Below are 27,896 nucleotides of genomic sequence, written 5' to 3'. Positions count from 1 at the left end.
TGAGACCAGATAAGGTCACCAAGGGCAAGGATATAAATAAATAAGAGTAGACATGCTAACATTTGGAGGTGTCATTTTTTTTAAATGGTCAGCCATCAAAGGAAACTACAAATGAGGAACCACTGAAGTAGGGAGAAAAACAGTGTGGTATCACAAAAGCCCAGTAGAGGAAGGATCTCTGAAGGGAGGGATGTGCTGAACGTATCCATTCAAGTGCACAAAAGAGAAAACAAGAGGAGAACAGGAGTTGATCACTGAATTTGGCAAGATAAAAGGCACTTGGTGACCTTGACTAGATTTGCTTTATAGAATACTGTGGGCAAAGCCCTGGCTGGAGTAGATTGGAGAATGAGAGGTAAGAAAATAGAGATAGCTATTATGAAGAAAACCAGGACTGGAAAAGAACGTGAAGTTAAGAAGAATTTGTTTGTTTTTACTTCCTAAACTGTTATTTATTTTCTGAACCTTCTGCTGCTGCTACTGCTAAGTCGCTTCAGTCGTGTCCGACTCTGTGCAACCCCATAGATGGCAGCCCACCAGGCTCCCCCGTCCTTGGGATTCTCCAGGCAAGAACACTGGAGTGGGTTGCCATTTCCTTCTCCAGTGCATGAAAGTGGAAAGTGAAAATGAAAGGGAAGTCGCTCAGTCGTGTCCGACTCTTCGCGACCCCATGGACTGCAGCCTACCAGGCTCCTCCGTCCATGGGATTTTCCAGGCAAGAGTACTGGAGTGGGGTGCCATGACCTTCTCCGTCTGAACCTTCTAGCTGAGCATAATTTCTTTGGATAGTTAGGAAATCTCTATATGATGCTGTTTTTATTTAAAAAAAAAATAAAGGAGGAAAATGTCTTCTCTGATTAACTGCCAAGGTTGCTCAGGGGCTTAGTCTATTACTCTTAATATGATCATCTCAATATTGATGAACAATCAGTAGAAAGAAAGATAGTAGTTCATTTTCTTGAACATACTGACTTCTTTTAACCCTTGAGAGTTTCAAACCCTGACATTGCTTTGGAACTGGAAAGCTTCGTTCAGCAGTTTTAGTCCAGTATTCCCTTTTTATAAATGCAAATGATGACAAAATTTACAGAACAGAAGACAAGTTGGTCACCTGAAATATCTCTTCATTAATACTGTAAATTGCCTATATGCAAATACTAACCTCAATCTGAAAAATAGTACACAGAATAATTTTGCAAAAGAGAGAGGAAGAAGCTTTTTCTAGTTAAAAATGTGTTACAGTTCTGGAATCTAGCATGTTACTTTAAGCAAAAAAAAAAATAATTTTAAAAATTATAGTTCTCAATTTAGTATAAAATATTTGCCTTTTCTGTAATAGTTATCGTAAGTATTATAATGATGATTATTCTCTATTTGTGACTTTTACTTACCATAGATGTTCTTTTGGTTACCACAAGATAGTTATCTAATTATTTCATTCCATTACAGTTAATGTCTTATTTTAGAGAACTATCTTTTAGAACAAGAAGGGGCTAATTCAATTTTTGCCTTTGTATTTATTGTTTAATTATTCCAAGACTAAGTAGGTGAACAGTAAGGATTGTTGTATCCTTGTTTATAAATTAGGAACATTAGACATAAGCATTACTTTCCAGGGTGTTTGCTTTAAAACTTTAACATTCTAAAAAGAAAGTTTATAACCACAGCTGGTAGTTATAAATATACACACACAATTCATAATAACAAAAAGATATTTTCCTTAGCTGTAACTTTTACATACAATATTAATTTATGCCTTGGAGGCTCTGAGAAAGTACCCTGAAGAAATAACCAGTGCTTGGGACTGTGGCCTCTAACATTTTCTAACATAGCATATATGTCCTGGGTAACCCAGAATCCCAGAATAGTCTTGACCAGCTGAAGGAGGCATATCTACTTAAGATCCGTGCTTCTGGAAGAAACTTTTGTTTTCTACAAATAAGTCATACTGCTGCTGCTGCTGCTAAGTCGCTTCAGTCATGTCCGACTCTGTGAGACCCCAGAGACGGCAGCCCACCAGGCTCCCCCGTCCCTGGGATTCTCCAGGCAAGAACACTGGAGTGGGTTGCCATTTCCTTCTCCAATGCATGAAAGTGAAAAGTGAAAGTGAAGTCGCTCAGTCGTGTCCGACTCTTAGCAACCCCATGGACTACAGTCCACCAGGCTCCTCCGTCCATGGGATTCTCCAGGCAAGAGTACTGGAGTGGGGTGCCATACTAATTATGCTTAAATTTTCATTCTTTATCACATAATATTCTACACATCAAAAATAACATACAGGCCTCCAACTACCAACAGCAGATTGTCTCCAGTTTCTTATCTGAGCCATACAACCAGAAAATTATTTCAGTAACTGTTAGTACTTCCAAGGATGGGATATAACTTGTACCATTCTACATGCATGGAAGAGGTGTTAAATCCATCACACATAATGGGTTCCTTATAGTATTCAAGTTTGAGCCTCTCAAAGAACCCTGGTTGTAAAAGTCTGATAGATGACTCAATGTGATACACAAGGACAAATTAATTATTGATTAATTATCTTTAAAATAAATTTTAAATCAACCTACACTGTTTTGGACTCTCCAAGTTCTTTCCCCTCCAGTTAAGCTAATTTAAAACTTTCTATTGTAACTGATATTCTGGGTCTCTAAGAGAAAGTTTTTACATTGTTATGCTACTTTTTTTTTTCTTAAGGATTCCATCCTCTTCTGCCTTGCCTCTAAAGACAAAAGTTGAATTTCATTGAGCTTTTTATCCTTAGGATAGTAATGGGTTTTTAAAAAAAAAAATGCAAAAGGAAGTATACCATGAACCTCTAAGAAATTTGTAATTATATTGGTCTTAAATTATGACAAACCTTATAAGGAAAAATTGTGTGCTTATATGTGAACTTATATGTACTTATTCTCTGATGATAGAAAAAGTGTTTACTAATGTAATAAATTCAAGCCATAAGTATACATATAAAAATATTTTATGCTGTTTTGTTTCTTTGGGTAGATTTGTCAACTCTGTTCTAATATATTGCAAAATAAATCAAGCACAATGGTATTAGAATGAAGAATTGATATGTGAATGTTCACCAACAAATAATGTGAATAAGCACAGCTAGAGCACTTATTTTTTTAAAGTAAAATCTAAACTATAATTATGATGTTTAAAAAAATAAGATAACTTTTGATTTTAGGTAGCAGTGATGGCTCTGAACTAAGTGAAGAGACCTCATGGCCTGCTTTTGAAAGGTAAGAAAAATTGTCCATTTAAACTGTTTTGAGTTTATTTTGTCCAAGTATATGATGTTTCCCATCATATACTTCATTGGTTCATTGGTAAAGAATCCGCCTGCCAATGCCGGAGATGTGGGTTCAATCCCTGGGTTGGGAAAATCCCCTGGAGAGGGATATGGCAACCCACTCCGGTATCCTTGCCTGGGAAATCCCACGGAGAGAGAGCCTGCCGGGCTACAGTCAACGGGCTCTCAAAAGAGTCGGACACAACTTGGGGACTAAACAACAACAACAAAGTATATGATAATCTGAATTTTAAGACATAATATTTATTACATACAAAAGGACTATTTAGGCTTCCTGCTGGTGGCAGAAATTAAAAGTTAATACTTAAGCCTAGAATTCAGTATTATCTCGTAAAGACATTGTATTTGGTGACTTGACACATATATTTGATTTTTAGTACATTTTAAATTGTAACTTAAAATTAATAATAATCAGGGCTTCCCTGGTGGCCCAGTGGTAAAGAATCTGCCTGCCAATGCAGGATACACAGGTTAGATCTCTGATCCGGAAGGATCCCACATGCCTCAGAGCAACTAAGCCTGTGCATTACAACTGCTGAGCCTGTGCTCTGGAGTCTGGTAGCCACAACTACTGAAGCCCACACACTCTAGAACCTAGTGCTCCACAGCCAGAGCAGTCACCACAATGAGAAGCCTGCGTACTGCAGCTGGAGAGGTGGCCCCCACTGTCCGCAGCTAGAGAAAAGCCTGCACAGCAACAAAGACCCAGCAGAGCCAAAAATAAATTTTTTAAAAAATAAGTAAAATATGAAAAAAATGACTTAAAAAAATAATAACCAATCATAGCTTACCTACTTTGATGTACAAAAGTAAAATCTTTTCCTTAAATTCTGGTTTATTTAAGTAATTTTAAGGTATTTAGTGAAATGATCAATTTCATTCTCTGCTAATTTATACATTTTAAATTATACTCTAAATAAGTAGATGAAAGTTTGAATTTAAATTGTTATTTATTAAAAGGTTCCACAAAGCACACAGACACATACTTAAATAATGTAAGTCATATTCTATTCTCTTTTCCTTGATGCTTTAATCTATAAAAGCTGTCATCTGCTTGCAGCAAATATGCTGTGTTGATCTTTCAGTATAAGATTTTTCTAAAAATGTAGGCAAGTAGAACAAATAATTGTTATTTAATAAATATCCATTAGAATTTTGCTGTCTTTGATCATTTTAGTTCTGCCATTGTCATACTAAAATATTTGAACCTTGAGCAAAATAATTGCTCCTATTGTGTATATACTAAGCAATAAGTTTCTGAGCAATCAGATTAGGTTGAATTTTGAATGTCACATTAAACTTGATGAAGTTGAAAATATTTAGTTACCTAACTCCTGCCAGTCACTTTTTTTAAAATATAGATTTATTTATTTTAATTGTAGGCTAATTACTTTACAATATTGTATTGGTTTTGCCATACATCGACATGAATCCATCACGGGTGTACACGTGTTCCCCATCCTGAACCCCCCTCCCACCTCCCTCCCCTTACCATCCCTCTGGGTCATCCCAGTGCACCAGCCCCAAGCATCCTGTATCATGCATCGAACCTGGACTGGCAATTCATTTCATATATGATATTATACATGTTTCGATGCCATTCTCCCAAATCATCCCACTCTCTCGCTCTCCCACAGAGTCCAAAAGACTGTTCTATACATCTGTATCTCTTTTGCTGTCTTGCTCACTTTTTAATAGAAGCAATTATACTCACTATACATCTGAAATTGAACTATACATATTTGAATTGGTCAATTTCATGGTGTTATTGGAAAATTAGGTCCCTGGAGAAGGAAATGGCAACCCACTCCAGTACTCTTGCCTGGAAAATCCCATCAGAGGAGCCTCATAGGCTACAGTCCATGGGGTCACAAAGAGTCAGACACGACTGAGTGACGACACACATTTGTTCTTGAAGCTTCGTGAAGATTCTCATCATGGTGATTAAGACTTTACTTGCATATCCAATATTTCAAAATACTTTTGAGCACTTCTAATTATCAGTGTTCTTAAGTTTTATTCTCTTTGTTTTGGGAAATTTTTAACAATTTGTTTTTACATATTATTTCTCTTCCAAGTTTTTATTTCAGTCTCTTTATTTGAGTTTGCCTGAAACAGGAAGATCACAAGAGTTGCCTCTGGCATTCTGTCTGTACAAATTGTTTTATTAGTTGTCTCCCTCTAGTAAGAACATGGTATCATCAGAAGTAGATTATAGTGTATTGTATTTAAATAAAAAATATTGATGAACAAAATTGTTTATCATGTGGCATGAGAAGTAATCAAGTAACCAGAATGGTGTTGTGTTAAATAATCTGTTCTTATTCCACCAGGTTACTTAAGGAAGATGGTATTTAAGTGTTAACCTTCACATCTCAAAATAGTATTTTTCTTTTGACAAATGTTTTGCTTTGCAGACATTTGCAGCCAAAAATATCTACTGTGCTTTTGCCAAGTTTAAATCAGTGGCTCTTTTGAACACTTTGAAATCAAATCAGTGCTGCCCAGCAAGATTCAAACATGAAATATTAAAAAGTGAATAAAGAATTGGGATTTAAAATACTGTTGTACTTGTGGATAATGAACTTTGAAAATAGACATCAAATATTTTGCCACTTAAGTTGCTAAAATAAAACTTTTTGTTTTAAATATCATTTATCAACAGTGCTGCTTTTGGCTTTTTCTAGGCAAAGAAATATCAGTGTTTCTGTGTGTATGTGTTTATTTCCTTTTTTAAGTATCACATGCTATTTTGGATGAAAATTAACTCATACCATTTTTTTTTAATCATTTACTGGCTTTCTCATGCATTGTAGTTGATGTGAAAATAAAATAAAGCCTCTATTTTTGTTCAGTTTATCTATTTTAGTAGTTTTTTTTTTAGATTTAATATATAAAAGAAAAGAAAAGAAGATGTTTAGATCACATTAATTTTAAGTTTTTAGATCACATTGCTTTTAGGTATCTTCATAGGGACATATAATAAAAAATTATTATTCTATAAATCCAGGTACCATATATAAAGTGGAATCTAAGAACTGGAATATAAATAAAAGGATTTCAGGCTTTGTTTGGATATAAATACTTCTTTATTTTAGTAAATTTGTGAAAATGAATGTGTATATAAATACATGGTTTAAGAAGCAACCTCAAGTATTTATAGTCAATGGTAGAAGAAAATAATAATTTAAAATCTGTGCTGCATGCTTTTTTAAAAAAAAAGGAGCAATCATATACTATCCTTTTGTAGGATTTAGAAAGCTGTATTACATGAAGAAATTATTATGAAAGCTGTATTACACAAAGAAATTATTATGAAAGCTGTATTACACAAAAATTATTATACTGTTCTAGGTTATTGATGATGACTATGTAAATAAAAGTAATATATGCAATTTATAATGGAATCCAACAGGAACAGATTATACCATTCTCTCGGCCCGGTGACAAGAGTGGCACGAAATGGCTATCGAAGCCACATGAAGGCCAGCAGGTACAATCCCCCTGCATTCAGGGGTCACAGAACTCCCCTCTGGTGGTGGTGACTGGCTTTCATAGGTGTGGTCTCACATTACTTCTGTTCTTTCTCAGATAATTGGTTTCAAAGCTAAATTAAATGCCCATGAAAACTTTCTTTCCAAGATTTAATCTAGAGATAAATTTGAAGTATTCTTTCTGATCCACAGAGCTAATTGCTAAAATTTGCATCTTTATGTCACATTCTTTAAATAATCCAAATCAGTAGCTTTTTAACTGCACAGGTCTTTCTAACATTGCTGATTATTAGAGGAGCAGTGCAAAAACCCACTTGTTTTTCAAAGGCTGCAATCAAAGAATTTACTACATTCAGTTTGTCTTTTTTAAGGATTTTTCAGATTAACTGCAGGTCTGAATTTAAACAAGTCTGTTTTATGAAATAATATTTGTGTATTTAACTCATGTTCATTTGGTTATCTAGTTAATCCTGATCTCCTTCTGCACTACATTAGCTGCTGAAGAAAATAAAGATGGTAGATTGATTGGGGACTGGAGGTTAATGGTAGTGAATAATCAACCAATTCTCATGAGACAATGCAATAGCAAACATTTTAAAGTTAATTTTATGTCAGTTTAATAGTGTCTAATCTCCTTGGATATAAATAGCTCCAGCATGAAATTTCTGGTGGTTTCTAGGTTTTTAAGTCATTGAGAGCACCTAGACAATCAAAAAGAGATAAACTTCAGTTTTCATCACTGTTGTAGAAATTCTGCAGCTCACATCAAATCACTGGAGAATGACAGATTTTTTTTTTCATCAGTGTATATGTTTTAATTGACTCATAAAAATTGTTCTGTTCTTAACTGTAGGACCTTAAATGAGTTGGGGAAAGATATTTAAATGTTTGATTATTCTGTGATGGAAGCAATCTTGAGTTTTAGTTAATCCTTTCTTGCAGAGTTGTTAGGCTTTAATCACTTAGATGCACTGATGACATTAAAATGTCATTAAATTTTATTGCAGTAAGTTTGATTTTTTAATATGTTGTTAGTTGCCTTTTTTACTTCTGTCACCTATTTTGGAATTGAGCATGTATTTTCTTTTGCTTTTTTTCCTTTTTTGATTTTCTGATATTTTTATTTTGCGTTTTATATGCTTAAAAAGACTTTTAACATATAGAGTCCTCACCTTTCCTACCAGAACTTGAGTTTCTTCTGGGGAAAAAAAGGTATCAGCAGTGCTGCAGTATGACATGTTGAGAAGAAAAGTCTTGAATCCCTAATTTACTCTTTACTAAAGTGAATCACTGTATTCTTTCTGAATTATGCTTGTTCAGATATGCAGTAAAATGCGTTTTTTAACCATCTGCTGACTTTAATAACTGCCTGATTCATTTTGTGACAGCTTGTAAATTTCAGATCAGTAAACCTTTGTAATTGTCAGTGTCTTCTCATTCTTAAAAAAGTAGCAGTCTTAAAATTGAAAATAATTAAATTTTATTTAAATACCTACTTGATAATTACTCAAGTGCTTATATGTTCTTTTCTTTTCACTTTTATAGTTCTGCAGAATCAGAGGATTTGGCAGTACATTTATATCCAGGGGCTGTTACTATTCAAGGTGTTCTCAGGAGAAAAACTTTGTTAAAAGAAGGCAAGAAGCCAACAGTAAGAATTATTTTATATTTTAAAACATGTCTAAAAATAAGCAAATGAATAAGATCCTTAAAAAAATGAAGACAGTTGAAATAAAACCAGCTATATAATACACTTGAAATAATTTAAAATATATTTTGCCTCACAATGTTATTTAAAGTGTTATTATACCTGCCACATATTAATAGATTTTGGTTAAATTATACACTTCAGGTATTTAAATCAATATGCTCCTGTACTTCTCTTTGCTCCCTAATATAGTTCTTGGAGAATCTTGAAAGTATATCCTGTTAAGGAGTATTTTTAGAAGGAATAGAAAATAGAGAAAACTCTAAAAAACAGAATTCAGCCAATTTTGTTTTGTCAGTCCTAAGTAGAATGTATCAAGTAGACGTGGTAAGAATATTTGAGATAAAGATTTCAGAAGTGATCAAACTCAAAGCTAAGGTGGTGGAAGTGAAGTGGAATGCCTCTTTGGCAATGAGGAACAGTGACTGAGAAGCCGGTAGCATTTGAGTAGTATATTCATGTGTCTGTCCTCTCCAGGTAGCATCTTGGACAAAATATTGGGCAGCTTTGTGTGGGACGCAGCTTTTCTACTATGCTGCCAAATCTCTAAAGGCTACAGAAAGAAAACATGTACGTATTCCTGTTCCAAGTCGTTAACAGTTTCACGGCCTCTATATGGTGGTAAGGAAAGTAGTCCTTATGGGATGTGAGGGTTTGGGGTTTTTTCCCCACTTTCTAACCCAAAAGTTCTTAGACTTTCTTTGTATGAGTATTGTAATGGAATTATTTTTGTTTAGTAACATGATCCTAAGAAAGGTCTTGGAATAACTTCCATATTCTGAAGTTCCTTTTTTGAATACTGTTTTTTCTTTGCAAATGTTAAAACTGCACCCTGCCATTATCTTATCTTCATGTCCAAGCCCTCCCAAACCTGGGGTTTTTTGTTTCAGAAAAAATGGTTGAAAACTGTTGCCTTGGAATGTCATTTCCTAATTTGTAAAGTATGAAAAATAGGACCAGCATCTGCAGTTCTTTCCACCTCAGTCTCTGATTGAGTGATTTTTCCAACAGTGAAGAGGAATAATAGTTACTAAGGTTACTATCGTCACCTTCTTGTGCTTGAAAGATGCCTCGAAAAACTCTTTTCTTGTAGAATCTTGCTATAAATGTAGAATCTTGCTATAAATCTTCTTTTGCATGCTGTCTGTCTTTGTATGCCAGTGATACACCATTTGAAAGGAAAATAATCTTCTGCTTTGCATTATCTCTTGGAGAGGAATTTATTTCTAAATTGTGTATTTTGAGGGTGGGGGGAATTAAGTGGTTTACCATATTGAGGAAAGGTAAGTAAGCCACTGAGAAAAAAAATTAAGTTCTTTTACTATTTATAAATTATCTAGTGATACTGTGTAATTCAGAAATGCCCCCTTTTTTTTTCTTTTTGGCAATTATCACTGTATGTTTTTTTTTTCCAACAATGGCTGGCTCTCAAAAACAATAACACATACATATTGCATGTATTTTAATATCAGGTATTACTTCACCAAAGTATTTGTTTTTTCCTTTTAGTGAGAAAATCCCTAGTTTGAAGTTTGGTTGGATGAGGCCAGTTATAAGTTCAACTTTAAACATTATCATTATACAGAGAAGCTTTTCTTTATTCTCACAGTTTTAGCCCTTTAATCAAACCAGGAATAGAGAAAAATACAGTTTTGGTTTACATAAATGTGGGAAATGCTGTAATAAGATAGCATCACCTGCCTTTCTTTATCAGCTGTACCCATACCCTATTACTGTCCTGAATTCATGTTACTCATTGCCTGGCTTTTCTTTAGAGTTTGCCACTTAGGTTTCCTTAAATGATACATTGTATCATTTTTTAATTGTGCCTAAAAGGCACCAACCTTTTTGTTCAGTATTATAAATGTCTAGATCTAATCCTCACATTAAAGTGAAGGATAGACTAGAATGCCCACATACCTGACAAAGCCACAGTTTAGTTTCACTAGAATGTTTTGCAAAGTAATTGCCTCTGGTTAGTATTCTGTACTCAAAGGAGGGGGAAAAAAAAGGTTAATATAGCTGAATTATAATCTTCAGATATAGTTAACTGTTCACTTAGCCACTTTGAGAGACTTGGCTAGATTTCACTTAGTTGACTATTACAAGGAAGTAAAATGTATAAAATTTTTTTTATTTTTTCCTAACTGTAATTAGAAGCCAAACTAGAGAATTGATAAAATAACTGAATTTGTTATCTAATACATATGTTAAGTATCTTTTTGTGTTTAGTATAGGTACTTACACAGCTAGTTTGGGTTTATAATTGTATGAAGTGATAAATAATGCATATGAAATGTTTAGATATTAGAGCCTAGTGGGCTGTGAGGGAGCCAGATTGAGTGCCAAGGAAATGGACTGTGTTCCTCATCTTTTCTAGTTTAAACTGTTAAGATTAAAAAAAAGAATTATAATAACAAAGCAGTATGGAGACAAGTCCATGTTTATATTTATCCAATTTTAGGATAGAAAAAGGGCACAGAACTAAAAGCAGTGGAGAAAAATGTTTTTAATCATTTTCAAACAAAAGTTAAAATGCACATTGAAAGAAAATATTGGCTATAGATAAGCAGTAGGTGTGGGATTAAAATATATAAACAGAGCATCACCTGTGTGGTGTTCTTGTCAAAAATTTAATCATGAGGACGCAATCAAATCCACATCATGGAACATTGTGTAAGACCACTGGCTTGGATTCTTAAGACCAAAATTTGACAGCTAGAGTAGAAAGAGGGATAGAAGGAATGTTCTAAATTAAGAGAAACTTGAAGAGTCTTGATAACTAAATGCAGTGTATGTACCTTGGTCTAATCTTGGAGGTAATTCTTTTAAGCTGTAAAGTTCATAATTAGGACAATCAAAGAAATTATAATAATGGACTTTATATGATTATGTCCATTAAATTTCTTAAATGTGAACCATTGTGATTATATAGTAATATCAGTATATTCTTAGAAGATACATGTTGAAATATTTAGGGTTCAATATTATGTCTGATGCTTACATTTAAATGTTCAAAGAGATCAAGCAAATGCAAAATGTAGATATATGGGTAATCCTTGTAGCATTCTTAGTAGTTTGAACTTTTTCAAAATTAAAAGCTGGAGGAGGAAAAAAGTCACTAATAAAAATATATGTGTTCCTATATGTAAATAAATGCAGGAGGAAGAAATGTGGAAACCTACACCTGTTTTATTGCTTTGTAAAGTATGAATTTTTTTTTTTCTTTGCATGTGAGGAAAAGAGCAGACTTGGGAATAGACAAGAGAGGAGTATGACTTCTTAATGTTTTAAAATGAAAGCATTCACTGTAAAACTATTTATAATGAAAGTATATTCATTATAACTTTTAAAAGTTTGCAGATATCTTTGAACCTCTCTGCATCATAATGAGTGAATAAATACTGTTAGATAAGTTAAAAACAAAGTCTACACCCGAAAAAGAAGTCTGTAACATATGTAAAGACCTTCCGCAACTCAGTAAGGATAAAACAACAGTGGAAAGATGAAATAGGGAGATAAATAGAAAGTGAATATAAATGGTTAATGTACATGAAAAGGTGATGAACCTCACTAGCTATCAAAAAGGCAGATTAAAGAAATGCTTTTTTTTGACCATTAGGCAGAAATTTTAAAGATTGATAATGTAGCATTGGCCATGATGTAGGGAAACAGACTATGACCCAAAGCTGGCAGAAATTTAAATTGGTACTTTTTGTGGTGGACAGTCCTACTCAGCATTTAACTTAATAATAACCAGTGATTCTTTATCTGAAAATCTGTTCTTTGAAAATCATTAAGCTAATGCACAAAGATATCTATAGAAGAATATTCCTGTTCTATTTATAGTATCAGCAGTCTGCAAACACTGAAAATACTTATTATTAAGGAAATATGATGGGTAAAAACCACAAGTCAGAGTATAAGTATACCCCCATTTGTATATGAAAACCAACAACAACAAGAAGTCTTTGGTGTAATGCAGACAGAAAGGTCCAGAGGACTACACCCCAAAGGACGGTAAATTCTGGGAGCAGGATGAGGTTCAGCTGGTGGTCGAGGGCATTTGCACTCTGTGAATGGGCTTATATTGCTTGAGTTTTTATTATTATTACTGAAAAAAAGCAATTTATGCAGAGGTTTTTGGGTCTAAGAAAAGATATTAGAAAATCATGCTGTATGCTTTGATATAAACTATAAAACTATCAGATAGCTATGTTTTGCCAGTTTGATTCTTCGCAGCATTGTTGTTGCTAAATCGTGTCCAACTGTTTTGCAATCCCATAGACTGTAGCCCTCCAGCCTCCTCTGTCTATTCCTTCTTCAAGGGATCTTCCTGACCCAAGGATTGAACCTGTGTCTCCTGCATTGGCAGGCCGATTCTTTACTGCTGAGCCACCAGGGAAGCCCTCTTCATCCTATTAAAGCTAGTTCCTAATTCCTTTGGCTTTCATTTTTGCTGTAACCATGTTGTTAAAAATAATGTGATATGTTCCTTCTTTTTCCCATTTCTTTAAAATTGTGAAATATATACATGCAGAAGAAGATATATTGTATATGTGTATATTTTAAAGAATAATAAATAAACACGTATATGACTCCACCCAGCATAAGAAGAATCATCCAAGTCTTCCCAGATAGCATCTTCTTCCTTATCAGCCATGATAAGGATCTTAGTTCCCCGACCAAAATCAGACCCATGACCCCTGCATTGCAAATGCAGAATCTTAACCACTGGATCACCAGGGAAGTCCATACTTTGTGATTTTAATGCATATACCCCGGATTATTAATGTTTGAAATAATTTTTTTCATGTTTACTAGCTATTTGTGTTTCTTCTATAAAATGCCTGGATAAATTATTTTGCTTATTGAATAATTTGTTTTCTTACTAATTGGTAAAAATTTCCTTATATATATTCTGGATACTTATTAGCAATTATGTATTACTAATATCTTCCAATTTGTTCAGTTTTTGTTTCACTCTCTTTGTGATCTTTTAGTGAATGGTTCTTAGTTTTAAAGTAATAAAATTTATCTTTTATGCTTAATACTTCCTGAGTCATATTTTTTAAATCCTTCTCTAACGTGAGTTCATCAAAATGTTCTGTATTTTCTACTAGTAAAGTTTTACAGTTTGCTTTAAAATCATTGACCCACTTGAAGTCAGAGGAGGGTATATGTGAGATGTGTTATGAAATAGGCATTCATTTTTATTTATCTGCCTGGAGAGGTTATTTTCCTGACACCATGTGTTGAACAGTCCGTTCTTACTTGGCTGGTCTGCAGAGCCCATGTTTGTCGTTTGAGTTGGCATCAGTATTCACAGATTGCTTTCCAGACTTCCATTGCCCTGTCAGTCTCTCCCTGTCCTAGTAACTCACAGTCTCAGTTACTATAGATCTGTAAGTCTTGTTGTGTAGCAAGGCAAGTCCTGCCTAATTCTTCAGGAGCATCTTGGCTGCTTCTGATCCTTTGTCTTACACACAAATTTCAGAATCAGCTTCTCAAGTTCCACATAAAACCCTACTGAATTTTTTATTGAAATGACACTAAATCTGTAGATCAATTAAGGGTGAATTGACATCTTTGCAACACTGAACCTTTTTCTTCATCTCATGGTATTTTTCTGTTGATTTAGGTCTTCTTGAATGTCTTTTGACTGTTATACTTTCCTGTATGTCTTTTGTTACATATATTCCTAGGTACCTTTCTTAGAAGTGACTTTTATAGTTCTAGTGTATAAAATTGCAGATGACTTTTATAGTGATCTTTTCCAAGCATCCTTGCTCATTTTTCTTATTAGTTTGGTGGATTTTCTGAACTGAATGGATAATACTATCTGCAAGTGATGGCAGTTTTATTTCTTCCTCATCCTTTTACCTTTTATTTCTTTTTTGTTCTCTTATTATGCTGACTAGGTCTTCCAGTTCAGTATTGGATGAAAGTAGCAATGGTAGGCATCCTTGTCTTGAAACTGACTTTGAAATGTTTTATGCATTTTACCCTTGAGCGTATACTGCAGAATTTTAGTTTGGGTTTTATTTTATTTTGTGTTTTTCTTTCCTGTATACTTTGTTCAGGTTTTTTGTTTTGTTGTTGTTTTTTTTTTTTTTTTTTTTTAGTTGGTTGGGGGAAGAGGGGAGTGTCGTTTGTTTCTTTTGTTTGTTTAGTAGGTACTGTTGAATTCCTTGGAAGGGAATTTCCTAATTCAGTAACAGTATCTACCAAACAAACAAAAAAATAAATTCCAAGTCTACCACAAATATGCATTATATTCTAACAAATGCTTTTATTTTACATCAACTGAGTTGATAATATTTGAGTTGTGGCTCCCGGGCTCCAGAATATAGGCTCAATAGTTGTAGCACACAGGCTTAGTTGCTTCACGGCATGTGGAATCTTCCTGAATCAGGGATCGAACCTGTGTCTCCTGCCTCGACAGGTGGATTCTTTACCACTGAGCCACCAGGGAAGCCTGACAGTTAAACTTTTGATAAAGAGTTGAAGCTGGGAAAGATCTGGAAAGTAGGAGATGATCTGAAGAGGGCATGCCTACATGGAATTTAGTAGTAAGAGGCTGGAGCAGAGCCAACCAGCAGGAAATCTTGTCTCTCCCTAGGAGAAACTGAAAATACACTTTTTAACAATAAGTTTTTACTTAGGATAAGCCATAAATTTTGTGTTTTTATTATTTTTTTTGTCTCTCAGTTTAAATCAACATCAAATAAGAACGTGTCTGTAGTAGGATGGATGGTGATGATGGCTGATGACCCAGAACATCCGGATCTCTTCTTGCTTACTGACTCTGAGAAAGGTGAATCATTGAAATAACTAGGGGTTACTATACAACTTTAGATAACCCAAATTTTAGTTTAACTGGAATACTCAACTGGGGGCATTGCTTATATTGTTCCACCTCTTAGGAAATATTTCTGTCATGTGATGTATGCTAATTATGCCAATATTTTTAGATATCAGTATCTATTAATTGCTTCTTTAATAAGCTTATTTTCTTTGCTACATGGGAATAAGCTTGAAGAGCTAATAATCAAGAAAAGAAAGAGGGAATTTGAGAATCTATAAAACACTGTTACTTTAAAATCTCAGATTTACAATATGCAATACCCCTTCATTTATATCTTGAATAAATTGTTATTGTTAAATTCTGAATGTGGCAAAAGTTTTCCTTTAAATGGTTTGTGTTCCATTATTTTTAATTAAATTAATTGGTTATTTGACTCAAACCACTTTCCATATAAGTATAATTTTAATTATAATTCTTTGGTTATAATATGTAGTGGAGAAGGAAATGGCAACCCACTCCAGTATTCTTGCCTAGAGAATCCTGTGGACAGAGGAGCCTGGTGGGCTGCTGTCCATAGGGTCGCATAGAGTCGGACTGAAGCAACTTAGCATGCATGCATGCGTTGGAGAAGGAAATGGCAACCCACTCCAGTATTTTTGCCTGGAGAATCCCAGGGATGGAGGAGCCTGGTGGGCTGCCGTCTGTGGGGTCGCACAGAGTTGGACACGACTGAAATGACTTAACTGTATAATATGTAGAGACATTTATGAGTAACATTATTGGCTGTTAACCACAGGAGTTTTTAGAATGCACGAGAGAGGCTGGAGGGTGGGCCGTGTAGAATCAGGTCGTGTGTCTCCTTACCCTGCTTGTGTGTGTCGTGGGGACCTCAGTGATCATCAGAACAGATCCTCACATGATTGTAGCTCTTGCTTTATAACATCTGCCAGCCATTGATGAGCACCACAGAGGAAGCCAGAAAGGAAATCGTTTCGCATCTTCCTTCTCCAAGGGAATCGTTGATTCCTTAGTGTACTTGATAGAACTACTTCTGAGTACAAGGTTTTTATGAAATCTATACTGACAGCCTTTTTCAGGAAGAAGAGTAGATAAATGGCCCCTGTGGCCAGCTTGTCAGATATGCCTGTTATTTAGGTTGATCTGATGTTTGATCTGGGTTCAACAAGCAAAAAATGTTATTTGAATAATTAAACATATGGTGAAGAGAACTTTTGCTTCTGAAAATGAATAAGTCTTTGATTGTTAAAATCTCAAAGAAGAGCTGAATAAAGCCTACATATAGATCAGATGAGGCTCCTGAATCACTGGATGTAGTTATAAAGGAAAGAGTAGAAGTCAGTAAGAACTGGGAAATAAGAACAACTCAGGTCAGTGAGAAGGAGAACTAAGCTTAACTTAGGGCAGCCTATACTACATGAATCCCTTCTTTTCTCAGTTTATTACCTTAATACATATAAATGTATAAAAATACTCTTATCGTGTATCAGTTTTTTATTAGTCAACATAAGGTCTAAATGGTCTTTCCTAGTAACTTAGATGGTAAAGAATCTGCCTACCAATGCAGGAGACCCAGGTTTGATCCCTGGATCAAGAAGATCCCCTGGAGGAAGGGAATAGCAACCCACTCCAGTATTCTTACCTGGAGAATTCCATGGACAGAGGAGCCTGGCAGGCTACGGTCCTTGGGGTCACAGAGTCGTATGAGACTGAATGACTAACACTTTCACTTTCAAGGTCTAAATATATATGTCACAAATGAAACAAATGAATTTCTAATTTTCTAAAAGAGAAAAAGGTGCTTTCTCAGATTTTTCACATAAACCCTTATTAGACCTAGGAACTTCTCTAATAATTTTGACAAATGTAAGTAAAAACTAAAAGCATAGGTTATATTGATGTTAGCTGATTAATCCTTAATCACATTAAATAGCTAATGTTTAAGTGTTAAACATGTTAGAACATTTTGGCCTATAAAAATTTAGTCTTAGCATCTACTAGTATTTAGGTCATCTAAATAGTGCTGAGAACTGATATTCTGTACTCTCATCCATGCATACAAATGTAGAGAAGCCAAACAATTGTTTTATTTAGGTATACTTAAAGATCATGTAAGAAAACAAAATACTTCTCTTCCAATTGATGAATAGCAAAGCAGTGACTTTCTGAATAAATTATAGCTTGTGAATGTAGCATATGGAACTCTGTATTGGAAAATCAGGTGATAGAGAAATAAACTGAGACTGAGAACTCTCATCAATTTTTGTTGTTTTCCCCTTGTTTTTAATAATTTTAGGAAATTCGTACAAGTTTCAAGCAGGCAGTAGGATGAATGCAATGCTGTGGTTCAAGCATTTGAGTGCAGCCTGCCAAAGCAACAAACAACAGGTGAGCATTTCTCTTCATCCTCAGAAGAGTCCATAAACTGGGAATGTATTTAAAAGAGCTGGAAAGAGAAGTATGTGGACTGATTTTTGGAATGAAGTAGAAAAACTGTGTTGTTTATGTTCTTTTTTTGTTGACCACAGTCAGCAAGACGTGAGGTCCACATTTTAGTGAGGGAGATGGACAATAAACAAGTGAACAAATAACAGCATTTCAAAAAGTAAAAACTCTTTGAAGGCAGCAAAATAGAATTAGGTGATATGAAGGGATGGGAGTAAAGTCAACTTTAAATAAATTAAGAGTGAACAGCAGAGGTGTCCCTAAGGAGATGACAGTGACGTGAATGACAGGAGGGAAGAGCCACGTGAAGATAAGGGAGAGCAGAGTTCTGGTGAAAGGAAGGGAAGTGCAAAGACCCTGAAGGTGAAACAAGCTTTAAGGTGTTCAAAATAGGGAGGTGTAGCCTGTGTCAGAAGAATGGGAATGAGAGGCAAGGAAACGTAGCTTCAGAGGTTAAAAATTTGATGGTACCTTGCCAACAATTATTCTGATGCATCTCTATTTGTTCTGTTGACAATTTTATGTGGGTTCCTATGCTTGCAGTGAAACCCAAAACGATTTGGACTTTTTCCTTGTTTTTATTTCACTGAAACAAAGATGGCCTAACCCACAGAGGTCTATGATGGGAACTCGGCTGCAAAGAGGAATGAATCCATAGTGCTGTGTTCCCCAAATCCTGCTGCTGATTTAAAGTTGAACAATGAATTGGGAGGGCAGACATAAATATAACTGGAGTTAAAAGTTTTTACACTCTTTTTGGCCAGTTTTTAGTTGAAAAGTTTATTGCCTGTAGGTACTGAAATACAGAAGTATATGGTAAATATTATCAGTAGCTAATTTTGAATTATATAATACATTGTAGAAGTTTATAAAGCTTATAAATGTGTTTTTTACCATGTGCTATCAGTACCTAAGTTATAACCGCTTTTTTGGTATAGGAAGAAAGTAAGGCTTAAAAATGCTAATAAATGACCTCGACAAGGTCAAACAAATAAAAAAAGTAAAACAAACAAACAAAATTAAAAAATGGTGGACCTAAGACACAAAGTCTGTCTTCATTCTGTAGATGCGTTCTTAAATATTGTTGGAATGGGCTTTGTTCTCTTATAATTTTTGTTTTAAAAATAATAAAGCAAAAATTACATCCTTGCCCTTGTCAAATTAGTGTCTGGGACAGGATGAAGGAAACAGACCTTCTTTTGCCTAAACCAAGTTCTTGAGGATTCAGTTGCATGCATACATTTTCTTTAAATGTGGCCTTAAAGTATTGTATCATTTTTTTTAATCTGAAGATTTCAAGGTTAATCTAGAGAGTGTATGCATACCAGCATAGAGATTCAGTTTCTTTTACTGTATTAGTGGATCTTCATGCTGAAAAAGTTAACCAGATGTGTATAAATGGTTTGGTTTTGTTTTTTCAGTTTGTTTGTTGCTATACTTAGAAGAATGAGAGAAGTAGCAAATTTATAAATTGAAGCCATGAAATTTGAAAACTTAGTAGAAGACTGTAACTCAAATACAACATCTTAAACCATCATCAGGCAACTTAGGAGGAAATGAAAATTTTGCCTTATTTAAATATGGATTTCTTATAACCAGACCTGAGAATTTATACTTTAAGTACTCGTCTCTTCATACTGTATTTTATTTATAATTCACTTATGATTACATCATCAAATAATTTTTCATTCAGAAGCTGACATGTGTAAGAGATTAATCTTTTTTTTTAGTGTCCTAGGTTTTCAGGAAAAGGTTGTTAAAGAACTGTTACCCTCTTTTTAACTTCCCTGGTGGGCCAGTGGTTAAGACTCCATGCTCCCAGTGCAGGGGACCTGGTTCTAACCCTAGTCAGGGAACCAGATCCCATATGCCTCAGCTAAGCATCTGCATGCCACAACTAAGAAAAGAGAGGGAGAACTGTTAAACTCTTCTAAAGGACACAGCAATGACTACTGATACATGAATATCTCTACCAGCACAGCTTTGGAAAACTGGTAGTAAAAGTTAAGAGCATTTTTTTTAACATGGCAAAACCCTCTTTAGTCCTTAACTAGATGACCCATCAACTAATTTTTAAGAACAAAATATATTTATATTTCTAAGAATTATTGTTGAATTTTAGATTTGAAATCAAATTAAATTTGATCCAGTCTATTAGCAGCCAACTGTTATTATAGCCTGTAGATTTTTCAGAGTCACAAAGTGTCAGATTAGAATTTATCTAGTGATGAGTTTTATTCTTTTATACTCATTTCATGATGACAAAGAAATTCTTAGTAATGTCTGTTATAAAATTATGCTGATTTTAAAATTTGCATGTAGGAATTCATTATAATACGTATAATGAGAAAATTAATGATGACAGGTGTGTCTGGAATCTCACACCTACTAAGGCCATACTTACTCTTTCCTCACTCATTCATTTATTCACTCAGCAAATGTCTACTGAGCTCCCCTGTGTTAGACAAGAAAGGTATTGTCTCTGCCCATTTTGCCATCCAGATTTCAATTTACTGGAAAGGGTATTAACTTATCTCAGTGGTTTTTCTCTAAAAATGTTCTAGTATATTTTATCCATTATTCATGAACAATTACAATACCTTCTATCAAATTCCTTTGGGCTTAGTTAAAATGACAAGGGAACATAAGAAATAGTACTTTGAAGAACACCTTTCAAATACTATCAGTTTGTAATGCTTATATTTTTTAGGTTCCTACAAACTTGATGACTTTTGAGTAAAAACGTGATAAAGAACAAGGTGAACTGTTACCCTAAGTGAAAGCGAGGACCTGATGCAAGAGTGCCAGCTACAAACCAATCCTGTGCCAGGCAGAGCCCAGAGTCTCCGTCTCAGCCTCTGAAGTCCTGAACCAAAAAAGCACTAATTTCAGGGAACGAAGTGAGATATTCCCAGGGAACACATCAGAGCTGTAAAACAAACTGCCATGGACCATGCTTCTTATCTCTGAACTGACCTGTGGAAACCACTGCCTTAATAGAATGAAAGGAAAACCACCACGAAACACCAAACAGTGCGTGTGAATCTCCTGGCGGTGCTGTGCTTGGAATAGATCGTAGCTAATTTGCATTTCTTTTAACTTTGTACTAATTTTGGAGGGGGGAATGCCTTTTTTTAGATACACTTTAAAAGGAAAAACATATTTCTTATGGGTGACATCAGGAGCTGGTTTTGAACTGAAGTGTGAAGATGTTTCAGCTTAGTAAGGTTCTACCAGCCGCCTCGCCAAAAGGTTTGCTTAAGCTTCCATGAGTCAGCGGCCTCAACGCGCTTTCTCACAGCAAGAGTGTAGGAATTAGAAATGTTAATAATGTGAGTTGTTGGGGTTTGTTTGGGACTGGGGTGGGGTGGGGGGTTGTTTTGTTTTGGATAGGGGAGATTTTTTTTTTTAAACACTAAACTTCTGAAATTTAGTACTGTATGGGGTACATTATTTCCTGCTGGAGGTATAAAGGCTGAGTGTTCACATGCCAGACACTTTTTTCAAGTGGGCTCCAGAAAACATGGTTGTTTTTAACTGGGTTTAAAGTTTGGCCTTCTATATGAATTCATTGTTGGACCACATATCTGCTTAGTAGAGAACTGTAATCCCAACCTAAACTTTTCTAAGAAGATTTTACAGTAACTACAGTTTTCAGGTTTAAGTGGATTATCCCTTCTTTCACTCACAGGTGATTTTTGTCGTCAAGGGTGATGGATCAATATTTTATTAGGATATTTTCTTTTACAGTGTTAAATGTGCACAATGCCAGTTTTTTTTTTTAATTGTTTTCATTATTTTTGTTCAATATGAGATTCAGGATCACATTTGTTTAAAAGAGAATCTACATGTGTTTGTATGCATGTATGTATTTTATTATAAGGGATACAGAATAATCTTCAAAGGGAAAAAGGTGAAAGAGAGGCTGGAAATTTTGAGTATCAAAACTTTCCTTCCTACTTAACTTTCCTTTATCACAAACATTTTTCTCAAAATTTACTAATAGGTCCTTACCATGAAACCATATTTTGTTAATAGTTGATCAAGAGAGTTTTGTGAGAGCTCTTTTATGCAATAATGCATTTAACTTCCAAAATAAATGTTGAGTTTAAAAAAAGGAGGAAAAAAAAGTTTGAAGGTGAAATGCCTTAGAGTTTTAACCAAAAAAAAAAAAAGCACTTGAACAAAGGCTGTGTGTTGGCTGTTATAAACTCATGAGGCAGCATGAATTTCGCCTATGGCCCAGAGTAAGAAGTGCTTTTTGACTGATAACTTCTAATAGATTTCTATTACTTTGGGCCTCACATAAAAACTTTCAGATTGTATTCTAGGGGAATTTTATCTTTTTCCTTTTTAATCATAAGTATTTCATCCTTGAATCCATGAAACTTACATAGAAAGTATTGCTTGTTAGAATAATTAACTAAAAGTATATCCATTTGGAAAGTAGAAGAGCTTTCTCAGATTGCTAAATTTTTAAATTTTGTTTTCTGTTTGAAAAGTATATTAAGAGTTCAAATATTTTTCTCACATAGTACAGTTAGAAATACCACTATTTCTGGTTTTGTGGGAAATGACATGAGCTGGAGAGGGCAAGAACATAGCTGAGACCTCCCAGCACAGCCCACGCTGGGCATGGAAAAGACCCCCTCTGCATAACCAGCATAGCAGTATTACTCTGAGACCTTGCACATCTGACTTTTGTTTTAATTTTCTTAACTTGTTTGTTTCTCTTCAGAAATAAGTGTTTTTAACAGTGTATGTGCTTTTAAAACACATTGTGGATGAGAACCCTGTGGATTTTTTATTACCTTGTCTGTTTGTCATAAATAAGCTAAAGTAGACTAAGTGGTAGGCTAACCATATTGCTGAAGATGGGCAGCTGGAAGTCAGAGCCTGACAGCACAGTTTTGCCAAAGAGAGAGCTCAAGTGGAAGACGTGTTTGATATTTTCAGCGCTAAACACAAGGCTGCTTGTGCAGAGTGAGAACAGTGTTCAGATTTGGTGACTAGACCACACATAGATTTGTGGCCTCTGACTGACGGAAACTATGAACTGTGTAGCGGAAGTCACCATTGTTTTCTTGTCTTCAGATTTGTCCATTCAAAAGCTTGCTCATTGCTTTTTAAGGCTACTTTAGCATTTGAAGCAAAGAGAATTCCAGTGGGAGAAGTGAATTAAAATAGTGTGGGTGAATTTTTGATCTTATAATTCACCAAATGAGACCTAATAATAATGCAGGCAAAAATAAATACTACAATATTAAATATTTAGGCATCGTGTTAGTGAGAAGATGAAATTTTTCTCCTCTTACTAGGCCTACCCTTAATAAATTTGTAAACTAGCACCTCACAAGCTTGAAATTTTCACCAATATTAAGCCCATTTTTTTCTCTCTGAGTCAAGAAAAACTCATTGGAAATTCCATTATAATTTAAATTTAAGCTAGTTTTTGATAAGCATAATGATTGGTATATTATCCAGCCTGGTGCAGCAGTATAATACCAACCAAAATACAATTTGAGGCACATCTCATTTAACTGTTTGAACATGGAAGCTTATTTTTCATGCAAAAGTAACCTCTAACGGTTTTTAAAATGCAGCTATAAAAATCACTGTATGATGACCTTGAGGAGCTCTGATTTTGGTCTCATGCCCCCTCTGTGTGTGAGTTCTACTTATTTTTTTCAGAGACATTATTTTTAATATAACCTCCAAACTATAAAAATTAAAAGAACCAATCAAACACACCTTCCTATTACATTTTCTTCACTGTGTAAATATTATTTGTGTAAACATTACGAAAAGGGATCCAAACAATTTGAGTCTGAGTATTTTTTTTCCTCCCCAGGCATATGCTTCAATGATAAATGTTTTCCTGTGCGAAAAATGCCATATGACTGTTGTGCTACCTTCTGTATGGACTGTTTTGGTATTGTATCTTTCTGTATGTCAGGAACTTAGGGTGTTTGTAGCTGCAGAGTTTCTGTAAGTGGCTTTATTCCTCTTCTAGAAGGTTTATAAAGGAGCCCAATGTGCACTGTTACAGAAGGGAAAAATGTTTACAGTCTCTAGTGTATACACCTTGTATGTTAGTTGAAACCAGGGCCCGCCAAGAGCAGCCTGGCCTATTGCTCTCTTAGGATTACTAGAATTCACTTGGCCAAATGATTTGAGCAGAAGTCTTTTTTTTTTTTAGGTTAAATCTGTAGTTATAGATGACTTTACTGCTAAAAACAAAACTACAGGACTTGGTATTAGTTTAAAAGTCAATAATAGTAGATTTAACCCATTAACTATCCACTCTTGATTTCGTTCCTATTTTCTGAGACATGGTCCCTTTCAATGTTCTTTTAAACCACCATATTATCTTTTTTTTGCTGTAAACAAGAGGTACCAGTATTGTTAACAGAGGATAATATCAGTTTTTTCAAAAAGCATCTGCCTCAAAGGCTTTTGAAATAATTGGATCCCTTTTTGAAAATGAAAATGAATTTGACTGTGTCCTGGTGGAACAGTAGTACTGCTGGTGCGTGATAGGTGATACAAAGCAAGTGGTGAGGTATGTCTGACTTCTTCAGTGGTCTTTTAGGGTTTGCTTTTATTTTCTGTCTCTCTCCTTTTATATTATTTCTTTCAGGCATAGTAAATTTATAATTTTACAGCCAGAGTAGTATTCTCTTTTCTTGTAACAAACATTGTTATTTAACACATTGATGATAACAATTTTCTGTGTGAAGTTAACCTTTTTTGGTTTTGCTTCCTTAAAAATGGCTTGTGTCTAAGGTGACTTGTTTTATTTTTTTCCCCCTATTTAGAGGATTCTAACAAAAGAGATCTGTGTGAGCAAACTTTTAAGCTTTCTGAAAGCTATTTCATTACACTGGTATCTCCAGTTGTAGTGCGGGGAAAATTTGCTCAGTGCCTTATCAATTTGAAGACCAACTTTAGGGCATCGAGTGTGACAATAATCATTTGGCTTCTTACTCCTCTTATTTCAGGAGTGTGTGCTATTCCTCTCTCCACCAGCTTACTCTTGCTCACAGCAAGTCTAAGAAAATGCGTGCGGATCGCTCTGGGTTATTATCGCATTCCTCCTTGGCTTTGAGTCTTTTCAGACAAGCTCCTTCCCTGCTCCTCTCCTTCCAGGTGAGAAGATTAAAAATAAACCCTCCAAGTCAGCCTTTAGATGAACACGCCTAAGAGCAACTTTGAAGAACATCCATCCAGCTGAGTTTATTTTTATTTTGTGTTGTTGAAATTGTTTTGAGCATAGATTCAATTATCAGTCCTTTCAGAAAATCCTTAAAAGAATACAGTACAGCCAGAAAGATTTGTTTGGGTTCTATAAAAGCTACTAAAATCCTGAAATGAGAGTTCCTTTGCCCAGAAGTGAGATTTAGTTCAGTACATTCTTACAATTAAACAGGACTCAGAACAATAAGCGGTCGCTTCACCTACCGGTTAGTGTTAACTTGAAGATACTGTCAGGAGAGTGAAAACAATGACAAGGTATAAATTAAAGAGAAGTTGAGAGACTAAGCTAGCTTTCTCAGTGAAAACAAAGTGTGGAAGCATTTTGCTTCTCTGAGATCTGGAGATACTATTGTTCAACAGAGTCAAAATGCTCTCTCCACATTTTGTAAAGGGCTGGTGTGTTCTAGAGGAGGCAAGTAAATTTAGTCTTTAAAGCCAAATGAAGGGATTAACTGGTCCTTGAAGGTTATTAGTAGGATTTAAAGTTTGATTCTAGTCATTTGGACTGCAAAGTGGTGATGGGATTAAAGGAATACATAATGAAAGGAATGCTTTGGGATTGAGCTTTTTTTTTTTTTTTTTTAATAGACAAGTAGAAAGTTTCATAATTAGCTATGCTTTAGATACCAGGTAACAAATATCAATTTTCCCATGAAGATATCACCTATTAAAACTATTCACAGAAGATAGTCCAATAATTATTGACTTACTAAATCTGACAGAGTAGCTGATAAAAGTCACCAGACTCAAGAGTTTCTATACCTTGATTATCGACAGATCCATTGTTTTACAGCTGACTGAAGTATGTATGTGTGGGGAGGGGATGGGGAGCTCATTCACAGTGTAATCTAAAGGAGATAAAGGCATCTGTGGGGATGAATATCCAATAATGATAATATACAGGAAAACACAAGCCATTTTTACTCTCCTTCATCCCGGTTAACTTGAGGTACTAAAGATGAAGTACTCGTTTGCACTATGACCTCCTGGAGTGACGTGCAGCTTGGTTCCTCTCTCACTTTTGATTTCTGTTTAATATGCAAATGTGAGTGTGAGATCTTAAGTGTGTTTGCTTAAGCTAACTTGAATTTAAGTACAGTTTTCTGAAATATTTCTATTGGAATAAATTACTTAAAAATATAGGTTGTGTGGGGATAATTTGTTTCCATGGTTACATTTTTATCATTAACTTTTAAAGAAATGCTTTAAGTTGATTTCTTTTTTCCCAGTCTTTCTAGAATAGTTGACTAGGATTTTGTTGGTACAAGGAAGCTTCTGTCTGGGTAAACTTCAGTTGCTCTTCTCTATCCCAGAGCAAGGATATGCAGCATGCTGACAGATGGTGCCTTGGGGAAAAGAGGTCAAGGGTATAATATTTCCGACATATCTATCTCCCCACTCCAAGTATGTTATATGAGCAGTCTCCATAGAGGCCCTCTTTGCTAATACTATATTTCATAAATTCCAAACCATGACACTCACTTCTCACCATTTCTGAGAACAGAATCCGCCATCAACCTAGGGAGCCTTAAATTAGAAGAAGTACCAAAATACATGTGTTGAGTCTCCTATAAGTTATCAGCTGGGGTGTTTGCTCTGCCCTTTCTTAGAATTCCATGAGTTTGCTTCTAAGAAGCTTGGGAAACCTCCAGATGGGACTGAATGCCCAGTGTTTGGGCACACCATAACCCAGTTTTCAACTATTTTCTCACTTTTTTGATGGCTTTTGAAATTTTTCACTGACACTGTGCTAGAACCAAAAGAGAGTGACTATTCTCTTCTTGGGTGAGCCTGTCCTTGCCTCACATAGCACCTCGTTCTCCGTGTGTGCATGCTGAGTTTCCGGGTTCCCTCCTCGTTTCGTTAGTGGCTGTTCCCTGAGCCAGTACCACATTGTCTTCATCCCTGGATAGCTGTGTAAGTCTTGATGTCTGATGAGGTAATTGCATTGTTTTCATCCTCCCTATGAATTCTATAATCAGTGTGTCAGGTTCAATGAAAACACTGTTAATATTTTTATTGGACTTGCTTTGAATTTGTAGATTAATTTGAGAATTAACAGTTTGAAAAGCTTACTCATCTCATCTATGAATATGAACTGTCTCTGTTTTATTTAGGGTTTTTAATGTCCCTCAATAAAGTTTCATAGTTTTCTCCCTCCTAGTTTCATACCTCTTTTATTAGTTTATTCCTAGGTAAACTAGTTTTTGTTTCTGCTATGAGTTATCTGTCTGTAGGAATGCTATTTTTATGTTGACACTTAACACCCAGCAACCTTACTGAAATCCCTTATCCCTTAATTCTAATGGTTTGTCCAGTATGATTCCATTGTCATATTAGCTGCAAATAAGGTAATAGATTGTGAGAAAATATTTGGAGTTTATAAAACAAAGGATTCATATCAAGAATATACATGGATTGGATTTTTTTGCAAATTAATAAGAAAATGTATTCAGTAGAGAAATGTGCTAAAGGGTATGAATAAACAGTTTATAGAAGGAGGCCTATGTGGCTAATCTATGAAAAGATGCTCAACCTCAGTTAGTAGAGAATTTCAAAGTAAATCATGGAAGAGCTGTCTCATTAAACCTGTCAAACTGGTGAGGCAGTGCCAGAGAGCATCTGGGCAGTATTACAGAGATTGTGTACATATACAGAGCATAAGAATTCAGAATTCCAGCCCTGGACTGCTTACTGGCTGCGTGATCTTGAGAAAGTGACTTAACCTTCTTCCTCAGTTTCCTCTTCTGTAAAATGATCACAGCGACAAGCCCACCTCAGAGAGTTGTGCGGCTCACCTTAGCTGATGTCTGTAAAGCCCCATGAGCAGAGCCAGCACTAGGAAGAACT

General features: G+C 35.0%; 1 protein-coding gene across 4 annotated transcripts in view; it reads left to right on the top strand.

The window, feature by feature from the left end:
- The window catches only part of RALGPS2 (Ral GEF with PH domain and SH3 binding motif 2), a 162,321-nt gene extending 136,688 nt beyond the window's left edge, over positions 1-25,633 (top strand). For 3 of the 4 annotated variants that reach the window (XM_070384875.1, XM_070384876.1, XM_070384877.1), the window contains exons 14-20: positions 3,191-3,245; positions 6,732-6,809; positions 8,356-8,461; positions 8,996-9,088; positions 15,230-15,335; positions 17,641-17,732; positions 20,500-25,633. In XM_070384875.1, coding sequence (XP_070240976.1) covers positions 3,191-3,245; positions 6,732-6,809; positions 8,356-8,461; positions 8,996-9,088; positions 15,230-15,335; positions 17,641-17,732; positions 20,500-20,529 — 560 coding nt within the window. In that variant the 3' untranslated portion in view covers positions 20,530-25,633. The remainder of the gene's footprint in view (positions 1-3,190; positions 3,246-6,731; positions 6,810-8,355; positions 8,462-8,995; positions 9,089-15,229; positions 15,336-17,640; positions 17,733-20,499) is intronic. The other variant, XM_070384878.1, reaches the window with a different exon arrangement.
- The last annotated feature ends 2,263 nt before the right edge of the window (positions 25,634-27,896 follow it).

The sequence above is a fragment of the Bos mutus genome, chromosome 16 (genome assembly GCF_027580195.1).
Source record: "Bos mutus isolate GX-2022 chromosome 16, NWIPB_WYAK_1.1, whole genome shotgun sequence".
In the NCBI taxonomy this organism is placed as follows: Eukaryota; Metazoa; Chordata; class Mammalia; order Artiodactyla; family Bovidae; genus Bos; species Bos mutus.
The sequence above is the reverse complement of the archived record's forward strand: the minus strand, read 5'-3'. Positions and strand labels throughout refer to the sequence as shown.